Genomic DNA, 20,178 nt, shown 5'->3' with positions numbered 1-20,178 from the left:
TGCATTAATTTTTAAATTGTTTGTTTGGGGAGTGAATATTAGTTTTAGATTAGCTAAGGAAAGGTAACCTTTTTTTTTTATACATGCACTGTCATAAGCTTGCAAATTGTTTGGTTTATCTACACTTTTAATTAAAATAATATGAAAAATTGATATAAAACAGATTGAGGGAAATGGGAGAAAAAGAGAAAGAAATTCTGCATTTAAGGCATTTTGCTACAAAATTACTTCATGGGTTTGGACAAATGTGCTGGGGCCTCATCTGGTACAGCAGACTGTGCAGTGCTGGGAGAAGGAAAAAGCGAGCTTGGCTTTGTTGCTGATGCTAGGGAACAGTCACAGAATCCTTGAGTACTGATACAGCAAAATTACCCATTTAAATACTTTCCTTTCTTCCTTCCATTTTACTGGAAGGTTTTATTGTAGCTTATTTTGTATCATAATCTTGTTATTTTTCTCCTTCTTACATCAGGCTGTAAGACTGTCTTAGAACCAGACACAGCCAGAGAGGAGAGATAGGAAGAATGTGCAGGCACCAAGAAAGTGGTTTCCTAGCAACAGTAACTCTTGTGTAATTTGAATTTCCAGAGCAAAGTGAAGATAGTAAATAGTATATGTTGTTCTATGCTTAATGCAAATGAGTTCAATTCAAATAATGGACTGAAGGAGTTAGCTCTACTTATTTTATTAGATTCTGTCTTATAAGTACTATACATATTTAGGTTTTGTTACTATCAAAATATATATTGTGATAAATCAGATGGTTTTAGAAAAATTACCATTTCATTTTTGTTCTCTCTTGGCTGAGGTTTCTACTAAAACAATTAAAGTGAGGACGGTTCCCCAGAAGACTAAAAATGCTGTAAAGTCTTTACTCTTAAAAATATAGTTAAATATTAAGATGTTAGCCCTGAAGGCCAAAAAAAATTGTTATGCAAATAATCAATTTGCTGATGCTGCTTCTTTTTTTTTCTTTTAAAGTGGAATATAATTGAATTGACAGTACAAGAGTAATCATTCCCTTCCTTCTCTCCTGACTACAAATTATTGTGGTTTTGAAAGTGGATGTACTGATTAGGGATGGAATAAAAAAAAGAAAGTGGACATACTGAAACAAAGGAAATTTAAAGTAATCTCATGTATATGACACAAAAATGCTAGTTATAGCATTTTATTTCTTATCTCCATCTTTAACAGCAAGGCTATATTCCTTCCTATATAATGCTACCTCCTTTGTGGAAAGACTGCAATAATAAATATGAGTTTTTTAGTTTATATATGAATAATCACTAAGAGCTAAAAATGGTCATGTTACACAAAATGTATGAAACATAGGATATATGTATGTGAATAATTATATATGTATAAATGTGTCTTTTCTCTCTATGTTAAAGGGAGCTTTCCTTATATTATGAATAATCAATAAATTTATTGATATGAATTATCTTGAATTCCTGTATAAAATATTTTAAAGTCAAAAAAAAGGGAAAACGTGTCCTGAGTGATAGTATAGGGATAGGAGTTTGTCTTCTATAAGATTAACCAAGGCTTGATCCCCAGTACCACATGAATGGCCTCAGAGACTTACCAGGAGTGATCCCTGAGCACAGAACCAGGAGTAAGTCCTGAATATCTGTGGGTATGGCCCCCAAACCAAAAAACTACAATAAACAGCAGAAGTAAACTATACTCCTAGTATCTTCTATGGTATTCTTAAATAATTAATAGATCTGAATTATTCATATATAACATATAAAGATGCAGCCGTGTTCAATTCCTCCATCTGTCTTGAAGAGCCCGGCAAGGTACCGAGATTATCCCACCAGAACAGCAGAACCTGGCAAGCTACCTGTGGCGTATTCGATATGCCAAAAACAGTAACAAAAAGTCTCACAATGGAGATGTTACTGGTGCCCTCTTGAGTAAATCGATGAAAAATGGAACGACAGTGTTACAGTGCAACTGCTGTCACTGTCATCCTGTTGCTCATCGATTTGTTCGAGTGGGCACCAGTAACATCTCTCATTGAGAGACTTATTGTTACTGTTTTTGGCATATCCAATATGCATGGGTAGCTTGCCAGGCTCTGCCATGCGGGCTCTATACTCTTGGTAGCTTGCTGGGCTCTCTGAGAGGAGTGGAGGAATTGAACACAGGTCGGCCACATGAAAGGCGAACACCCAACCGCTGTACTATCACTCCAGCCCACAGTGCAACATACAAAGAAATAAAAACAAAGAAGTAAACAAAGAATCTCAATGAAAACAAACCCTTAGACCCTTATAGCAGAATCTGGATTCTCAAGGAAAGGGGAGTGAACAGGATGGTCCTTTGGGCAGTGGGATACTGTGATCACAGCTACAGATGCTGGTTAATATAAAAAATAAAATCTATGGATCCAGGGATGCCTCCTTGTAATGGTCTTGATATTTGCAAAACCCATTTAAAAAACTTTCAGTTATCAGCTTCCTGATTATAGCAAGAGATTTGCTCTATAACCAAAATTTTCACAGTTCATACACATAGCAATGTTACAAGATATTTTAGTATACAAAAATATTAAGCTGCAAATTTCCACATCAGTGTTTGAAAGAAGGATTTATGATACTGCTATTAGTTTATCATCTGTAACATCACTCAGTTTGAAATAATCATTGAAAATGTAACACTAGACCCATATTCATAGTTTTAATTAACATAGGACACACACTTACAGACAACTATTTTAGAGAAATAATTTATAATTTGATTTAATAGCCATGAAATCATCTTTTGGCTGTTTTTAGTCCAAATAGGTTTATGAAAAAGTTCTAATGGAAATGTGTGTGTATGTGTGTGTGTGTGTCTATGTGTGTCTGTGTGTGTGTCTGTGTGTCTGTGAGTGGATGTGCACAAATATGTTTCAGGAAAGCAGAAAAATTTTTGAAAGGTCATCAAAATATGTCAATTTAAAACATGAATATTTTGACCAAGCCTAATGATATCAAAAAAACTTACTTCATAAAAATGTAGCTTATTTAGTGATAAATGAAATCTTAAAATATTTAAGATATTTTTTCTAAAATTATATATATATATCATGTATCTTACTCAACACCTAGAAATGGTCATCATTGATCGTAATAAAAAAAAGTATCATGTGTTTACTCAGAACTATATGGAAAATAGCCATAAATTAAACTATAAAGTAGTTGTTATTGTGGCTGTTTAGCTTACTTGGACCTATAAAAAGAAGTTGAGGGCCAAAGACATAGTACAGGTGTTAGGGCCATTGCCTTGGATGCAGCTGTTGACCAAGGTATGAGAGAGTCTAGCACCAAACATGGTTCCCAGGGCATTACCAGAAATAAGCCCTGACCATTTCCAGGTGTGGCTCATGTGAATCCCCCCATCCACCAAAAAAAAAGAAGAAGAAGAAAAAAAAGAAGAAGAAGAAAAAGAAGAAGAAGAAGAAAAAGAAGAAAGAAGAAGAAAAAGAAGAAGAAGAAGAAGAAGAAGAAGAAGAAGAAGAAGAAAAAGAAGAAAGAAGAAGAAAAAGAAGAAGAAGAAGAAGAAGAAGAAGAAGAAGAAAAAGAAGAAAGAAGAAAAAGAAGAAGAAGAAGAAGAAGAAGAAGAAGAAGAAGAAGAAGAAGAAGAAGAAGAAGAAGAAGGAGAAGAAGGAAAGAAAAAAAGAAAAAAGTTGAAATTTGGAAGATTTCTTTTTTTTTTCTGAAGCAATAAAGTTTTTATTGAAATTTATTTAGAAAGATGTGAGGGGAGTGAGGGAGAAGTAAATGTTCCAGAGAGAACACAGGCTTCTCCAGCATGGAAATAGGCAAGCAAAGAAGCAAAGAGACAAGTAAGTGAGATACAAGAGCAAACTTGGAAGATTAGTTAATACTGACATCTAGTAAAAACTATGGTGAGGAAATACTATTACCTGATTTTTGTCTTATTTATTTTGCAAGATTTTTATTTATTTATTTGCTTTTTGGATTCCACCCAGTGATGCTCAGGGTTTACTACTGGCTCTGTACTCAGGGATCACTTTTGGTGATGTTTAGGGGATCATACGGGGTGCTGGTGATTTAAACTGGGTTGGCTGCATGCAAGGGAAACATCTATCCTCTGTACTATCTCTCCAGCCCTCTACATAAGATTTTTAAATGATGAAACATGACCTTCCCCTTCCCAGTGTGAGGTTTCTCTTTTTTGCATCATGTAATGTTCTTAGAATAGACAAGAAGCTTATTGCTAGAATCCACAGTGTATTGAGTTAGCTCAGAAATATTGTCTCCATCTGGCAAATGTGGGAACAAACCTTTGTTACCTTCCCACATCACTATAAAAACTGTGATATGTATTCAAATACACATTTTTTGCACTATGCATATGATAATAAAGTTCTCTAGCAAGCTAGATAATTCAAAATGACAATATAGACTATTTTCTCAAAATTACTACCATGGCACTGTGTCTCTGTGTGTTTCACATACCACCATTCCCATATTGAATGCTAAAATGACTCATAAAACTTGTAAATACTCTGTCAGTTCTTACAAGTACAAGCACTGGGAATAATTTATGCATGGGTTGAGAAGAGCATGTTTATTCCTAAACAACTCAAATCTGAAATCTATCACTCTTTTGGATGGACTTCATGTAGGCTAGTATCTGGATGACTATTTTATAACCCCTCATTGTTAACAATAGCCTTCATCTATGACCTAGAGAAATTCTGTGACTATTGGTCTGTAGTTCTTGAAGAGAATTACTGCTAATTATGCTATACTATGTATATGGGTTTTTATCCTTAGCATAAGTGTTATACATAAGTCATCTTTAGTAACAAACTGCAATTTAAATTATGTTCATGAATCTACAACATTTTCTATCTAAAATTAAATTAGTTAAGTATGAATTCACAGTGTGGATGCTCAATGTGTGTTAGGTGGCCAAGAGCCATCTCCCAGGCCTTCCCAGCAGTGGACCAGAGAGAAGAGGAACCACAGACTGATGGTCAAAATGGCCTGTTTAATGCAGAGCTGCTGGCATACTTATTGCACATCTGAGGAGGTTCGAGGTCAGGACTTTTAAGTAGAAGTGATTCATCATTTACAGTGGTAAAGCATTTCCAAGGAGACAATTCTCTTGGGAGGGTGGCATTACCTCAAGGAGATGCTCTGTCTCAGACATAGGGACATCTTTATTGCTTTTCTCTTCCCCTTTAGTTGTACATATTAGACAATGAAGTTGACTTCTTATTAATACTTGCAGTTATTTGGATAAACACAGTAAGAGATATAGATTCCAAAACTTAGCTATCTGGGCTCTGACGCAAGCAAATCTTTTACGGTAAATCCCAGAGTAAGTCTTCAGGGGGTATCCCAAAGAGGAATCGAAAGGGCTATGCTAGGAGTATCACATCTGTCACTCAGGTGATTGAAGGAATCCGGAGATCCAACCTCCATTGACGATCAAGAATCAGGGATGCTGTCTCGTTTGCCAAGACATCAAAAATCAGATGGGCCGCTGCATAACCTCAGAGAGCCAGCACCTGAGTAACCTCAGAGAGCCAGCACCTGTGTAACCTCAGAGAGCCAGCACCTGTGTAACCTCAGAGAACCAGCATGCATGTGCCATCCCATACATCTAAGCAACAACCCCCATGACAAATGGAGTTATTAATATGAATAAATTTTTACTGCTGTTATAAAAAAAAAGGTAGAAATCAGAAGGTAACACCTAGTAGAGACTATTGGGAGGACCCACTCAGGTTGAAAGCTGCGTGCCAAAAGTAGACTATAGACCGAACATGATGGCCACTCAATAAATACCTCTATTGCAAACTACAACATCCAACAGGAGAGAGAACAAAAGGGAATGCCCTGCCACAGAGGCAGGGTGGGGTGGTGGGGGTTGGGGTGGGGGTGGTGGGAGGGATACTGGGAACATTGATTGAGGATAATGGGCATTGGTGGAGGGATATAAATGAAATGCAAACATGAAAGTTCATAAGTTTGTAATTGTACCTCATAGTGATTCATTAATAAAAAATTTTTAAAAAGAAAAAAAAATCAGATGGGCCGGACATGTAATGAGATTCAGAGATGACCTCTGGACTAGAGCTGTTACCGAATAGATTCCACAGGACATCAAAAAACCGCGTGGCCACCCACCAACGAGATGGTCAGACTTCTTCGTTAAAACCCTGAATGAACGGTTTGAGGCTCTTTCTGTTCCTGGAGTGAGCAGATATCATTGGGCTACATACACTAGCACGAGACAGGGACAAATAGAGATGTTACTGGCGCCCACTCGAGCAAATCGAAGATCAACGGGAAGACAAGTGTACAAGTGATACAAGAAGTCCTCAGGCTAGTAGAGCTTGTCCTTTCCCATGGGGATCCTATCTATTTATGTCATAACAGCTTGCATCAAGACCATGCTTTTACGCTTTTTAGTTTGTCCTATTTCGATCTGGAACAAACTAAACTTGGCCGCTCTACCAGGTCTATTGCAGTCCCTTTGTTGGGGTATTAGGAACTATAATAATAACTCAAGCTGGAGTCAAGTAATTATGATGGATGCCCAGGAGTAGATATATTTCAGAGCCAATCAACTACCAAATATTAGGAACATAGCATTAACGGTCTTTCTGTGTTTAAGCAAAGAACATTGCTCTGTAACAAAATATGAAATGCCTATAGGGAAAATAGAAAAACAAGTAAGTCACTATACATATATAGTCCAGGGTTACCAGAAAGTTTGTATAAGTAACCAGCCCTGACTTGGGAAATTGTGACTAGCACAAAGGAAAGGTTAAACATAAACTCAGGGGATTATTTGTGCCTTCAAGAGCATTGTAATCTTCTCTTGGGGGAGGAAAAAGGGCAGTTTACTGATGAAGCCTAATGCACTAAGGGTTAATATAAAAGTTAAGGATGAAGAATATGATGTGTATACAAAGTTAGGGAATCTAACTGCACTTATATTCAGTATGTTGATATTTAATTTATTATCTAAAATGTTAGGCTAAATATCACTCTACCCTCTAGTCAGTTCCTTTCCTTTTGGTGTGCAATCAGGGAGTGGGCCATATGCAGTGGTGCTCAGGGTTCACTCCTTGGGGTACTCGGGGAATCATATGCAGTGCCAGGGATTAAACTTGTGTTGGCTGTGTTCAAGGTGAGAGCCTCAATCCCTCTACCCTGTGTCCAACATTTCCACCAGTTTCTTCAATCAACTTATCAATAGCTTTAACTCTATGGAATTCGCTACCTGGATCTGGATGCCTCTGTGTTCTTTCTGGAATAATCTTAAATCAGTTTTAATCCATTACTTTCAAAGCCCAAAGATCACCCTTCACTTTTCTTTTCAGCTTTTATTCACACTGGCTTTGATTCCCAAACAAATGTCTCAGAAAGCTATCTGCTTTATTTAAAAAACCAAGATTTTCAAATTCAACAACTATCTGCGAAATAGGGAAATACTCTTCCCAGCATTACCCTCCATCCCTTCCCCCTCCCAAGAATTGTAATTCTATTTCTTACCTCTCTTCGAAGAATACAGTGGACCATGACTATCACAAAGCCTTGCAATGAATCAAACACAGCAAAAAGTATCTGAAATAATATAGACCGTTTGTCTGTCATGGCCAGAACTGCAGACATCCATGTCAGAGCCAGAAGAGGCAACACCACACAGGAGCTCCAGAGAGATGCCCTGTGGAGTGACAGAGAAAGCAACATTACGTAGACATCTGACATGCCCAGCCAATAACTAAACCCCCTTTCCATAAAGTATTCTTGTATGTGGCACCAAGGCTATTAACTTGGAAACCACAAAACAGATAACAGTTCAAAATTTTATTTATTTTTATAAACAATTCCACAATAGTTATTAAAGCAGTTGCCAATTATAAATATTTAAGTATTCTTATAACTCTAGTATTAACGATTTTTTATTTTTTTTTGTATTATAGCATTTTCTCACATGCACTGTAAAAGATTTGTAACAAGAAGATGTAAATGATTGGGACTAACATGGCGTTACTGGCGGTGGTGGCTGACAAAGCTGTTGTTGAAACTACTCCACACTTGGCACATTTGAGCGTCAAACCGCTATGAGGCTCACTCATCTGACTGCAAACAAACAGAACACCCACAAAAAGAACAAAATATTGAATTGTCACCAAAAAAAAAGTTGCTGCTGCAAGTTAGCGTTTAAATACGATTTCATGCAAAAAACTATATTTATCAAAGACAAAGGCTCTAGGTCATTGTAGAAATGCATTTACATTACACATTATTTTGTAACAGTTATTTTTTTTAACAATTTGGGCCTGTGTTGCATGCAAAGCATAATTTCATCATTTATACCATAAATGGCCCTTGTATCTACAGATAAAGGTGCCCAATACATTGAGTTAAACACAAACATGTGCTTGTGTAGACATACAGCGGACACCCTTTATTCAGACCCCTAATACACAAGACAATTTCTGACTTCAAAGACTTTTATTGTAATTTTTAGAAGGTACATAATGACTAAAGCCTTCTCAAATGAAAACACATATTGCAAATGTCCAATTTAAAAAGGTATATATTCGTCTTTATTCATAGATTTAATCTTTAATCTCCATAGTCATATTTTGAAATTTTTATAGTATCGATCAATATGTTGTCTATATTTTAGGATGATCTGAATATAGGGACTGATGAAATTTGATGAAATATTAGTTGATAATAAAAGTGATAGTTTCCCACTATACTAAAACAAAATTGACATAACTATTATATAAAGTATTCTAAATAGTTTTTCATTGATTCTAATGTAATATAATTTAAATGATCTATTCTAGTACAGAATATTTTGCAGATAAATTCAGATTTAATTAATCGATATTTAATATACTATACCAAAGAAGTCAAGTTGAACTACTTAGAAATATTTAACACATTTTTCTTTAGAAAAGAGTGCCTTGAACATGACTGACTTACTTGAACATAATCCTATCTGGATAAACCAAAAAGAAATTATTTGAATAAAAATTAATGCATCTTAAATAACTCTCTATGGAATATTTCCTTCATGCACTACCATGACATGTCTAATTTTTCTAAAATGTAAGTTTACCCATTTTATTTATAATATAGAGGAATTATTTTTGAATGATTTTATGTATAATAAAAGTGCAGAATAATGAAAATCCTAATATATTTATTATAATTCAGTGAAACTTTTTTTTTCTAGAAAGAGGGCTCTTTTGTAAATAGCACCTGAATGAGATAATAAATGTAAATAGTTTTATGTAAAATTTAGTAACTGATCTATGGATCTCCTGAGAAAAAGAAAAGTCTTTAGATTTTGTTATGGGGGTGGGGAATATAAAATTAAATAATTCACTTTATGGAATTAATAATTGGCATATGTACTAGACACATGCAACCAAGCTTTTCAAATATAAAATCACCAAAAATGTCTAATTGAGGACATGCTTGAGACTATTCCCAAAGAGTACCTAGACTACGATTCCCCATAAAGGCTGCACTTACACTGTTTGTGCCCAGCCCCCAAAGATTATTTTATTGGTATTCAGACTTGTTCCATAGATTATTTTGATGAACATATAGGAGTGAGCACCAGTGTTTAAACTGTACAACTAAGTGCACTCGATCTTATTAAATCCGATGAGATTATTTTTAGAAGGGATGACTCAATTACTTGTTGTTTTATTTATCACTAAGAATAATTTTGTAGTTTTGTATTTAGATACCCTATTTTATCAACAAGGTAGTTTTCAATAGCCATTTTGTATTTAAACTTCAAACACGGAGATGTGGTTATTTTTCTCAATTTTAGGAAACTGCCTCTAGGCTCTGACAAAGAATGCTTACAGAGTAATTTTAATATTTCATGTAAGCAAGTATTTTATTCCTGACAAACTATTATTTAATCTAAATATGGATTTTTCTGAAAATAGACTTTAAGGCAGCATTTGAGAGACTCATTTATCTTTGAGATTTAAGAATCGCTTAACGACCTATATAAATTTTCTTTGGTTAGAATTAACTGTTGAAAATTAAGTTTGATGTTTTACTGATAGGACATTTTTGGAATACTATTATTAGAGGTAAATAGGGCAGAGAAAAAATAGACAATCCAGAAAGATCTAATATTCTCATAGTGGGGCCGGAGCCATAGCACAGCGGGTAGGGCGTTTGCCTTGCACGCGGCCGACCCGGGTTCAATCCCCGGCATCCCATATGATGGTCCCCCAAGCACTGCCAGGAGCAATTCCTGAGTGCAAAGCCAGGAGTAACCCCTGGGCATCGCTGGGTGTGACCCAAAAAGCAAAAAAAAAAAAATTAACATTCTCATAGTTTGCATGACAACTACAGAAATTTATATAAAAAATACACAATGTAGGTGTAAGTTGGTATAATATAAAAATCAAATCTTGTGTCTGCTATATTTATGTATTTCTGAAATAAAAGTGCTGATAATGCTGATAATCAAGCAAAAATTTCTAATTTCCAATAAATTCAGTTTCAATCTATATTTACTAGGTCACTGGAATAGAAACACCAGTTATTTCATTATTCATGCTTATTCTTTGTACTCCTACAGAATTTTGGGAATCTACAAGTTCTATCTTTTTCAAATTTTCTTTTTCTTAGGGAAAAAGTTTTGTCTGATTAATGCCATAAAAATTCCCCAGAAAGAAAATATACCACATCTCTCTGAAAATCTTCTGAAATTTATAAGGAATCCTAGTAATCTCCTTTAATTCAGATAGAGAAGTCAAAGAAATTAAAGAAAATAACAAGAAGTTTACATTGCAGACAAGGAAAATACATTATTCTTGAGATTTTCTAAAAAAAGATAGATAAAATTTTATTTTGCTTTCATTTTTCCAATTATATTTTGTATTATTTGATGTGTTGGTGTTTGCAATAAATTCTTCATAAGTAATATATTTTATGTATTAGAAAATTTTAATAAAGTCTGAGTATTATAAAATTTATCAAGCTAGTATATTATTCACTAAATATTCAATTGTTAATTCTTTTATAAATGTTTACTGAACATAAACTTGACAGTTTCTAATAATTGATTATAAAAATGAAAACAAAGAAATAGAAAAATGGGAAGAGAAACATCTTGGCACCATATTTGATTGAAATTTGATTCAAATTAATGAACAATGTTTCAAAATATATGTTACACATTTAAGTTTACTCTGAAATTTTGCATATAAGTAGGTAATGTAATTGTTAAATTAATAAATAAGCTTTAATATTCCTTTAGTTATTTCTGATTAATATTCTGCACTAAATCTATATTACTTCCCTCACTGCTTCCCTTTGAACTCAAATTAGCCTTACATACTCATTTTCTGCTGTGTTTTTTTTTTTGCTTTTTTTGGGGGGGGGTCACACCCGGCGATGCACAGGGGTCACTCCTGGCTCTGCACTCAGGAATTACCCCTGGCGCTGCTCAGGGAACCATATGGGGTGCTGGGAATCGTACCGGCCGCATGCAAGACAAATGCCCTACCTGCTGTTCTATCACTCCAGCCCCCTTACATACTCATTTTCTAAAAAGTTTCCTTAGTCACACTTTGAACCATACTCTCACAAATTTCAATATACATATATTAAAGCAAAAAAGAATTTTGTGTTATAAAAACAATTTTAAATCTAGAATTGTTAATTTTTAATAGTTAATTTCTGCTTCAGAAGGTTTTATATATATGTATTAATAACATATTTGTTCTCTAGCAGTGACCTATGAAAGAGGAAAAATTTCTTTAGGAAAAGACAATGTAGCACTGTAGCACTGTTGTCCAGTTGTTCATCTATTTGCTCCAGTGGGCACCAGTAACAACTCCACTGTGAAACTTGTTGTTACTGTTTTTGGCATATCCAATATGCCACGGGTAGCTTGCCAGGTTCTGCTGTGTGGGCGAGATACTCTTGGTAGCTTGCTGGGCTCTCTGAGAGGGACAGAGGACTCGAACTTGGGTTGCCCATGTGCAATGCAAATACCCTACCCGGTGTGCTACTGCTCCAGTTCCATAAAATAGAAAATTAATTTTACTCAATTTTGACAGTTCAATGCACTTCTAGTAATAATTTTTAGAAATATATCTTTGAAAATTAATTTATGGTCCCTGTGCCCATTAGTAGTATCCCTTAGTGCAGATCTGGGAGTAACACCTGAGAATCAATAGGTCTGGCTCCCAAACTAAAATTGATTAATATGTAGCATGAAATGGATAATTAATCTATTTTTATCTGAAATTATAGTGTCTCCTAAGCCTTTGTTATCAAAGACTCAAATCTGTGTGAACAAACTGGATATTATGTATGTAATAAATAGGAAAATGAACTATATTTAATAAGTCTTTAACATTATACTCATTCTGACGATTTCATCTCTTTTTCTGAACTCAGTGTTACAAATGTTGGAATCATATACCCTTGATTGACAGAAATCAGGGTTCTTTGAAAACAATTTGTCTTCGTTGGTGTCTTCTTTTCACTCAGCATAAAAACAGTCAACATTTTTTGATTAAGTGCTTGTTAATTGTTACATACTCTAATAAATTCTTTGATTACATTTCTTTATAGGCAAGATTTATATCTACATTATACAGGTGAAAAATTGAAGTACCAAAAAAGATTATTAGGCTCGAAAACATGTGCCACTAGTAAACTGCAGAGTTAGATGCTGAGTGTGATTTTATTTTTAACTTCAAAGTTTTTTACCATAACTGCTAATTAAGAACAATTATGTAAGTTTACAATCTCATAGCAGAAGTTTCTATACCTGTACACAGGATGATCAATTTATTGTAATATGATCAATCTGGACAGAAACAACTGAAGAAGGTTTTGTAACAAGCCTAACCATTTGAAACTAACAGTAATATTAGTTTACAGGTTAAAATTTCAGAGACTTGAAAACTCATTGTAATAAGTTCAAATCTGCAATTTAGGGACATCATGGGGAAACATCTGAATTACAGAGCAAGTGTCTAAGTGTGAAATAATTAAACCTCAGGAAAATGCCTACAATGATGTTATTACACCCTTGCATTTCTAACATTTAATATGAAGTATCAAAATTTTAGATTTTAAATCATTAAGTCTAATTTTTATTAGAGGGAAAATACCAGAATCATCTTATGTTAGATATAATTATATAGGCTTAAAAACATAAAGAACTTAAAATCCTCACCAACTGGTGCTCAAGTTCTAATGCCATTAAGTAATATGATAAAATATTAAATAAATGAGAATTATAAGGTAAGTTTTGAATGAAGTTAGTTCAAGAGAAGAAAAGAAACTATAAACATTTTATAAGATAGAAAGGGAAATTCAAATGTATTAATGTTTCACCCAAGTTTACACAAATTTATATGAATACAGTATAATATTAAAAACCTGCTATCAATTTATTTATGAAATAATATTAAGTTATGACAAATTTTGATATTATAATGCGAAAAGAATGCCTTCCTAAACTTTAACTGGACCAAATGTACAAATTAAAGTTATGAAAAACATCTTAATAAATCATAGTCATAAGGAAAGAGAATACTAAACAAGAATAGTGTTTTATAGGTAATAATTTAAAGTGAAGGAATTTTTTTATACATACTATGAATCAAAGAAACTGCACAATTTCATCCTGCTAGGTTTGCTTGTATCTATTATTCACATGTTTTTTGTACTGACATTGTGTTTAATCTATTATCCTGTTTTTTTGACCCAAAATATTGCTCTTTTGAAAACTACCACCCAAGGACATGCATTTTAAGTTTACTAAACCTTAATTTTATCTTATACAATACATACAGATAAACTCAGGTTTTCTTGATAGTCTATCTTATAATTTAAAATTTTTGTTATATTAGTTAAGAATAGCATATTGAAAATTTCTGATGGTAGAATCTACCAGATCCACTGGTATGTGCAGAGTGAAATCCAAGGCACATCCAAATGTCAGATCTGGAACCTGAAGTATGGCATTCATTGGTAAGAAACCTTCAAAATCCACCAATTGTAGCTTACCCGGCTCTGTGTTTGAGCTTTTTATCTAGGATCCCATCTCTGGAAACAAGTTTATTAAATACCAAAATGCCAATCACCATGTTGACCTGTCAAACAGAAACAAAGGTTGACCTTTCAATGACACTGAAGGGAATCAGGCCCCTGTTTTTCCTGGAAACCCTGTTACCAAATTAATCACTGTAAAACATTATGTTCACAAAAGTAGTGATATAAAGCACTTCTCTACTCTCTCTCTCTCATATATATGAATATATATATATGTCCATAACAGCATATGGAACAATTTAACAGTGGTGCATTACTTTAAAGTTTTAAAGTACATTAAGTACATTTCATTTCATGCTTTGTATTTAACACTGAGGACATTAACATTCAATTACCAACTTTTAAATGATTTTATACTATGTCCATTTGGCATTCCTCTGAGTCAATTAAAAAATCAATTGGGTAAATTAATATTTTTTTCCTGTGCCTAAGAGTCAAAAGATTTAAAAGCTCACAGTGGGATATCTGGTAGAACATTTCAGTCACAGGTACTGAAGATTTTCATTGCCCAAGCAAAAATATGCCTATACTCTTCATTTGTGACTATTTTCTCCAAGAGAAATAGTTTTAGTGGGACACATTCTGATGCTCAGGTGAAAGACAAAACCTATTCAACCTACCACAAACCTTTCAGAGATACACAGTGACAACAATTCTTGTCATTTTTCTTTATAGAAGACCTCTTAGCACTTTCTAATACTCTTAAAAGTCCTTTGCACAATGCAATTACCATATTTTTCCCCCTGCGTTATATTGTTAAAAACTCAAGAGATGGCTGTGATCTATTTGTAGCCTCTTATTGTTAGGAGTATCCAAAGATCCCTACCAGCACTCAGTGATAAAGAAATCCAGTCAAATACTGAAACCAAGATATAATAAAGAAAAGAAAACTTATTCTTTTATACTTAATTGCCTTTACCCATAATATTAACAAGAATCTCCAAGACAAAGTGAAGTCTCAACATTCAGATTTGTAGCTTGTGGAAATTGATTTAGAGTAAGAAAAACGAATAGTAAAGAAAAATTGTACTACCCTCCAAACTCTGGAAAAGATGAAATATGAAGCTAAAATATCTTTAATTGCTGGTACAAGGAAAAGTTTAGGCACCTGTTAATTAGGGACTTAGGAGGTGTCACTCTTCATAACTTCCTGATAAGATACCATTTAATCAAGAGAGAAACTTATTCATCTTCATACTTCTCATTGTTTGAATTAAGAGAAAAAGTACATTCCAGGGATTTTCTTAATCTACAATCTAATTATGAGGGAGTTCATCATGACTCCAAAGCCTATAATTAGTGTTTCAATTATATGCATATTCCTCGTTTCTCCACTTTTGGGTTATATGTATATTAATCTAGTAGCTTAGTGAAATAATTAAATCAATTAAATAAAATGCCAGTGAAACAGGAATAACTGCATCTAACAGTTCCAATTTCCCTTTGCTCTTTTCCCCCACCCCACCCCAATACTATACCCCTTTCATTTTTCTTGTTACTCATGAAGTGCTTCTACTCTCTATTCTAGTTTAGAGGAGAGGAGAAAGAAATGCAAACGAATAAAAAGTCACAGAATTATTAAGAAATATGCTGCCAGCTTCCAATTTACTGAATGAAATAGCCAAGAAACTAAAGGGTAATCTTCCAATTAAAAAATTATTTCACAGTGATGGAAATCTTTCTTTTTATTTAATTCAGGCCAGGTCTTGCTTCACTTACATTTTCCAAATATTTATGGGCCAAGAAAGATTTGCAAATCAATAAATTCATAGAGAAAGAAAGGCAATTTGTTAAAAAAAATTCAGGTCCCCATAATTAAATATGTGAAACAACTATGGTTTTAAAAGAAAAATCTCTTAGTACAACACATGGCAGGGGTTCTCAACTGGGAGTGGTTTTTACCTACAGAGAATGTGGAGATGCTTTCCATTGTTACAACAGGAAGTTATTTCTAGTATCTAGTAGGTAAACAGCAGCGATCCTGTTGAACATTGTATAATATACAGGATAACCTCACAATAAATCATTATTTGGTCCAAATGCTTGTAGCACTGAGACTGAGAAACTCTGACATGCAGACATGTATCTTCTCATTGGTATTTGATAACAGCAGATAGCTCATATAGAATAGTAAAAGGGCACAAGATAATCTATATTTAAGAAGAATAATTTATTAGAACTTAAACTTTCTTCACAAATGTGAAACTGTATAGCCTGCATTCTTGTTTAATAATCTCCAGTCTTCAAATAAGAAGGATATTTTAGAAACAAAAGGACAGACTGATAGTTGATAATTATATTTAAACAATAAATTTTAAAAGTTAATACAACAAATACAGCACTATTCACTCTAATTTAAACAAAGTGTTATTTTTCTAAGAAAAAAATAATTGATATTCATGTTTACCAGGACAACAGCTGCCGCAGGTCCCACAAAAGCATAGAGCAGTCCTCCTTCAAGAGAGAGCCAGCAGCTGAAAATAACATTAGACAAAAACTAACAAAAGTTAGTGAAAGTGTTAACCCACTGAACTCTGATACAAATAATTTGGATGATGCCTTGAACTTGGAATTTTACCAGATTTCAAGGGTCTGTACTAGAAAAATCCTGAAATGATATGGAAAATGCTAGAATGAGAATTTCACAAGTGAATCTACTATCTATAGCTCATATGAAGGCAACTTTTATTATAAGGCCTCCTTTTCAGGCAGTTAAAACATTTTCAATAAATTACTCTTGTAGTGAGATTTTTATACAGACTTGTACAAAGGTGACTATTAAATTTTGTAAAATGCTGCTTTATATCCATTATAGAATATTTTTTTACATATACTTTCAAGCAAAGTGTGTTTTTAGAGTCTTAGATATGCCATTTACCCATCATTCCTTGAGGCCATTGAGCTATTGGAAGAAATTGGTTTAAAAGCCATCATTGTAGGAAATGGATAAATACACAATTTGCATGCTTTTTTGCCTTCTAATTTTGCTTTCCTGGGGATTACTGAGAAAGTTCACTAAAGATAAGCTTTTAAATAAAAATAAGTGTGTCTGTTTTTATTTCAATTGCTAAATCCACTAAGATACAGGTTTGCTCTGATAACAACATTGCACCCATTTAGGAAAAAAAGTTTATCTGTTCATAAAAAAAGTTTATGTTTTTTTATAGAGAAAAAACAGGGTATGGGGTTCGGCAGTTGAGGCTTGGTAAAGGGAAATATTTATGCATACATAATACAGAGAAAAGAATAGAAGAAAAGGGTGAGGCTCCGATCTATCCATGACAAAGAGTTAAGCTCATCAATTCAAGCACCTGCTTCTCCTATTTGGCCCTTCCAATATTGCTTCTAAGTCCAAACAATCAGCAAACTGCCTTCAGAATACAAACAATAACTATTCTATATTTGCTCTAACAATGCATTTTTCCAGGTTGATGAGTGTAGTGATTACATGATTATGCATTTCTTAAAGTGTGAAAACTGTACACATAGAGTGAACGTTATTCCATGTAAATTATGCCCTCATAAAAAATTAATCTAGCAATTATATATATATTTACTTAAACATAAATTCACCTAACTGCATATATCACACTATACAGCACAAATATGTACCTGTATATAATCAAAGTCTGCATTTAGTTATTACTCACTATTATGACAGTAAACAGAGTTCTACCTTCTCTTGGATTAGTAAATTAACATTTATTTTTATAGAATATCTAGAGAAACAGTGTGATATAAGACTTTAGTTTGGTGTCTCTGAGGCTTACTACTATCTACTGTTGTGTGTGTATATGTAAGTAAGGTAGTCTTCAAACTGAACCATTAGTTATTGTAAATTGAAGTAAGTTTTGATTGCAAAATTTAAGCAAAAAATTACCTATAATCCTACTTTTTCCCAAGTTATCAGCACAGGGTTTTAAATAATTTACAACAAAAATGTCATATTGTTAAAATAAATGAAAGCTTAAATAGTACTGTAGTAAATGTTGGGATATGTTCTTACATATAGAAAATACTGGTTACATAAGAAAAAATAAGTGCTATGACAACATGAGTACATCCAATACATTGGAAGTTTTTCTCAGATGGGCAAGTGAAATTATGTCACTAAGAACATTTCTCAATTGGACAAACCCATCAAAGAACAACCAACCAAAATAAGTGGTTCCCATTTCAAACCCCCAAACAAGTAAACAGAACATATCACACATTTTACTCTAATAAGATGCACATCTCTTTCTCCATTTCTAAATAGCATCAACTCAACAGAGAAGATAAAACAAAAATATAATGCAATGTAAATTTTATATATAAGTGTTTATAAAAAGTTCGATCGGCTTCACAGCTAAGATTAGGTTTGGTTTATACCATACCTGTTTTTATCCTATTTCTTTCATAGTTCATGAGTGTACTAATGTGCAATCTACTTATTTCCTCTGACTTAATATATTTTGGTATTGTGTTAACCTACTATAAGAACAAATGTTGAACTTGACAAAATTTGATAAATAGTAGTATTTATTAACATCAGTGAAATAAGGAGGTAAGAATAGAATCACTTTCTATAAGGCAAACATGCTGAAATGTATCTAATCCTATAAAAGTATCTAGTATTGAGCAAATAGCAACTTTTAAATGTTTGAAATAAAATGCCTTCAGAATAATTAAGATTAAACCAAAAATTCAAGTGTTGCATTTATTTTCTAACTTTTGTGCATTTAAGATTCCTTAAAATATTCCTTATACTTTATACCATTGTTAATAATTCAGTGACAAAAAGATAAGCTATCACAGTGCCAAACCAAGTCAGATGAAGCATACTTGAGATTTAATTAATTATAAATATGATTCATCACTGTGGATGAACTTACTAGTGATCAGTGCCATATCCTTTCGTCCTAGTGAAGCCTACTGATGTGGCCACTACTAATGCTGGTAAACCTGTAAGAAAAGCATTATCACATTTCACATGAAAATATAACCATTGTGAGTAATGATGCAAAAATATTCTCGACAAACTAGGAGTTGTTTAAATTTGAGGAATTTTCTTTGGATGAATCAGGGTACTAAAATTTTTTCCAAAGTATAAAATTATGAGAACAACAGCTGAGTTTTTAACTCAGTACACTTGTGTGATGTTGCTATGTCACTGCAACATTTGACAAGTGTGTAAAGGAAACTAATAACAAAGATTTAGTATATCTTTTAAACTATTAACCTCTCCCCAGTAGATACACTGTTATAACAGAAATTTATAGCTATTAATTCAGAAGGACAAAAAAAATAGATGTTCTGATATGATGAAATACCACCGAAGTAGAAGGCCCAGTTGGCCATATATTCATCCAAAGCAAATTGCACTTAAAAAGGAAAGAAAAATACTCTCATCTAATAAATTTTTACAATTTATTTATAATAAAAACATAGAAATATTATTAAGAACTCTAGAACATTAATTTTGAGCTTCCTGGCTATCCTCCTTTAGCAATACTCATTGAAAAACAGAAAAATATAAATCAACTTTTCTTAATGGACCAATAAGTAGAAGTTACTCCACATAAAACCATAGTAACTCTAAAATTCAGTTACCTGCTTACCTGCACCAATTCTGATCTAATATTTTATGTTTATGTTTAAGCTAAACAAATACCTACTTAATTTCAATAAAAACTCACCACAATTTGATAAAGTTCAATCTAGACTAAAACATTTAAGTGCTAAGTTTCAGTCATGTCTGCTTTCTGGGAAGGCTAAATTGACTTTTCAGACAGAAAATCTATCATCTAATCACCCTCCTGTGTTTCCTCCACGTATATTATTTTTGCCCATAATACTTCCTGCCATTATCTTTGATGACAAGTGACATCATTGCCTATTATCAAGAAACATGACATTCTTCAAGAGGCTTAACGAGCACTACAGAGAGCAACTCAGAAGGCGGCATCATATTTTTAAACAAATACTGGCCTCTATATAATTTGTAATTATATATATAATTATATATCATACATGTAGACATACAAATGCACTGACATGTCATGTTTATTTCTCTTGCCTATCCTTCAAA

At 33.3% G+C, this 20,178-nt stretch overlaps 1 protein-coding gene across 4 annotated transcripts in view; it reads right to left on the bottom strand.

The window, feature by feature from the left end:
- Positions 1 to 20,178, bottom strand: part of ADGRB3 (adhesion G protein-coupled receptor B3) — an 823,957-nt gene that overhangs the window by 44,412 nt on the left and 759,367 nt on the right. For 3 of the 4 annotated variants that reach the window (XM_004605882.2, XM_055134855.1, XM_004605883.2), the window contains 5 exons: positions 18,983 to 19,052; positions 16,516 to 16,582; positions 14,064 to 14,149; positions 8,025 to 8,123; positions 7,533 to 7,704 (listed from right to left, as the gene is read on the bottom strand). In XM_004605882.2, the coding sequence (XP_004605939.1) occupies positions 7,533 to 7,704; positions 8,025 to 8,123; positions 14,064 to 14,149; positions 16,516 to 16,582; positions 18,983 to 19,052 (494 nt within the window). The remainder of the gene's footprint in view (positions 1 to 7,532; positions 7,705 to 8,024; positions 8,124 to 14,063; positions 14,150 to 16,515; positions 16,583 to 18,982; positions 19,053 to 20,178) is intronic. The other variant, XM_055134853.1, reaches the window with a different exon arrangement.

The sequence above is a fragment of the Sorex araneus genome, chromosome 4 (genome assembly GCF_027595985.1).
Source record: "Sorex araneus isolate mSorAra2 chromosome 4, mSorAra2.pri, whole genome shotgun sequence".
Taxonomy (NCBI): Eukaryota; Metazoa; Chordata; class Mammalia; order Eulipotyphla; family Soricidae; genus Sorex; species Sorex araneus.
This window is presented reverse-complemented; position numbering and strand designations above follow the sequence as displayed.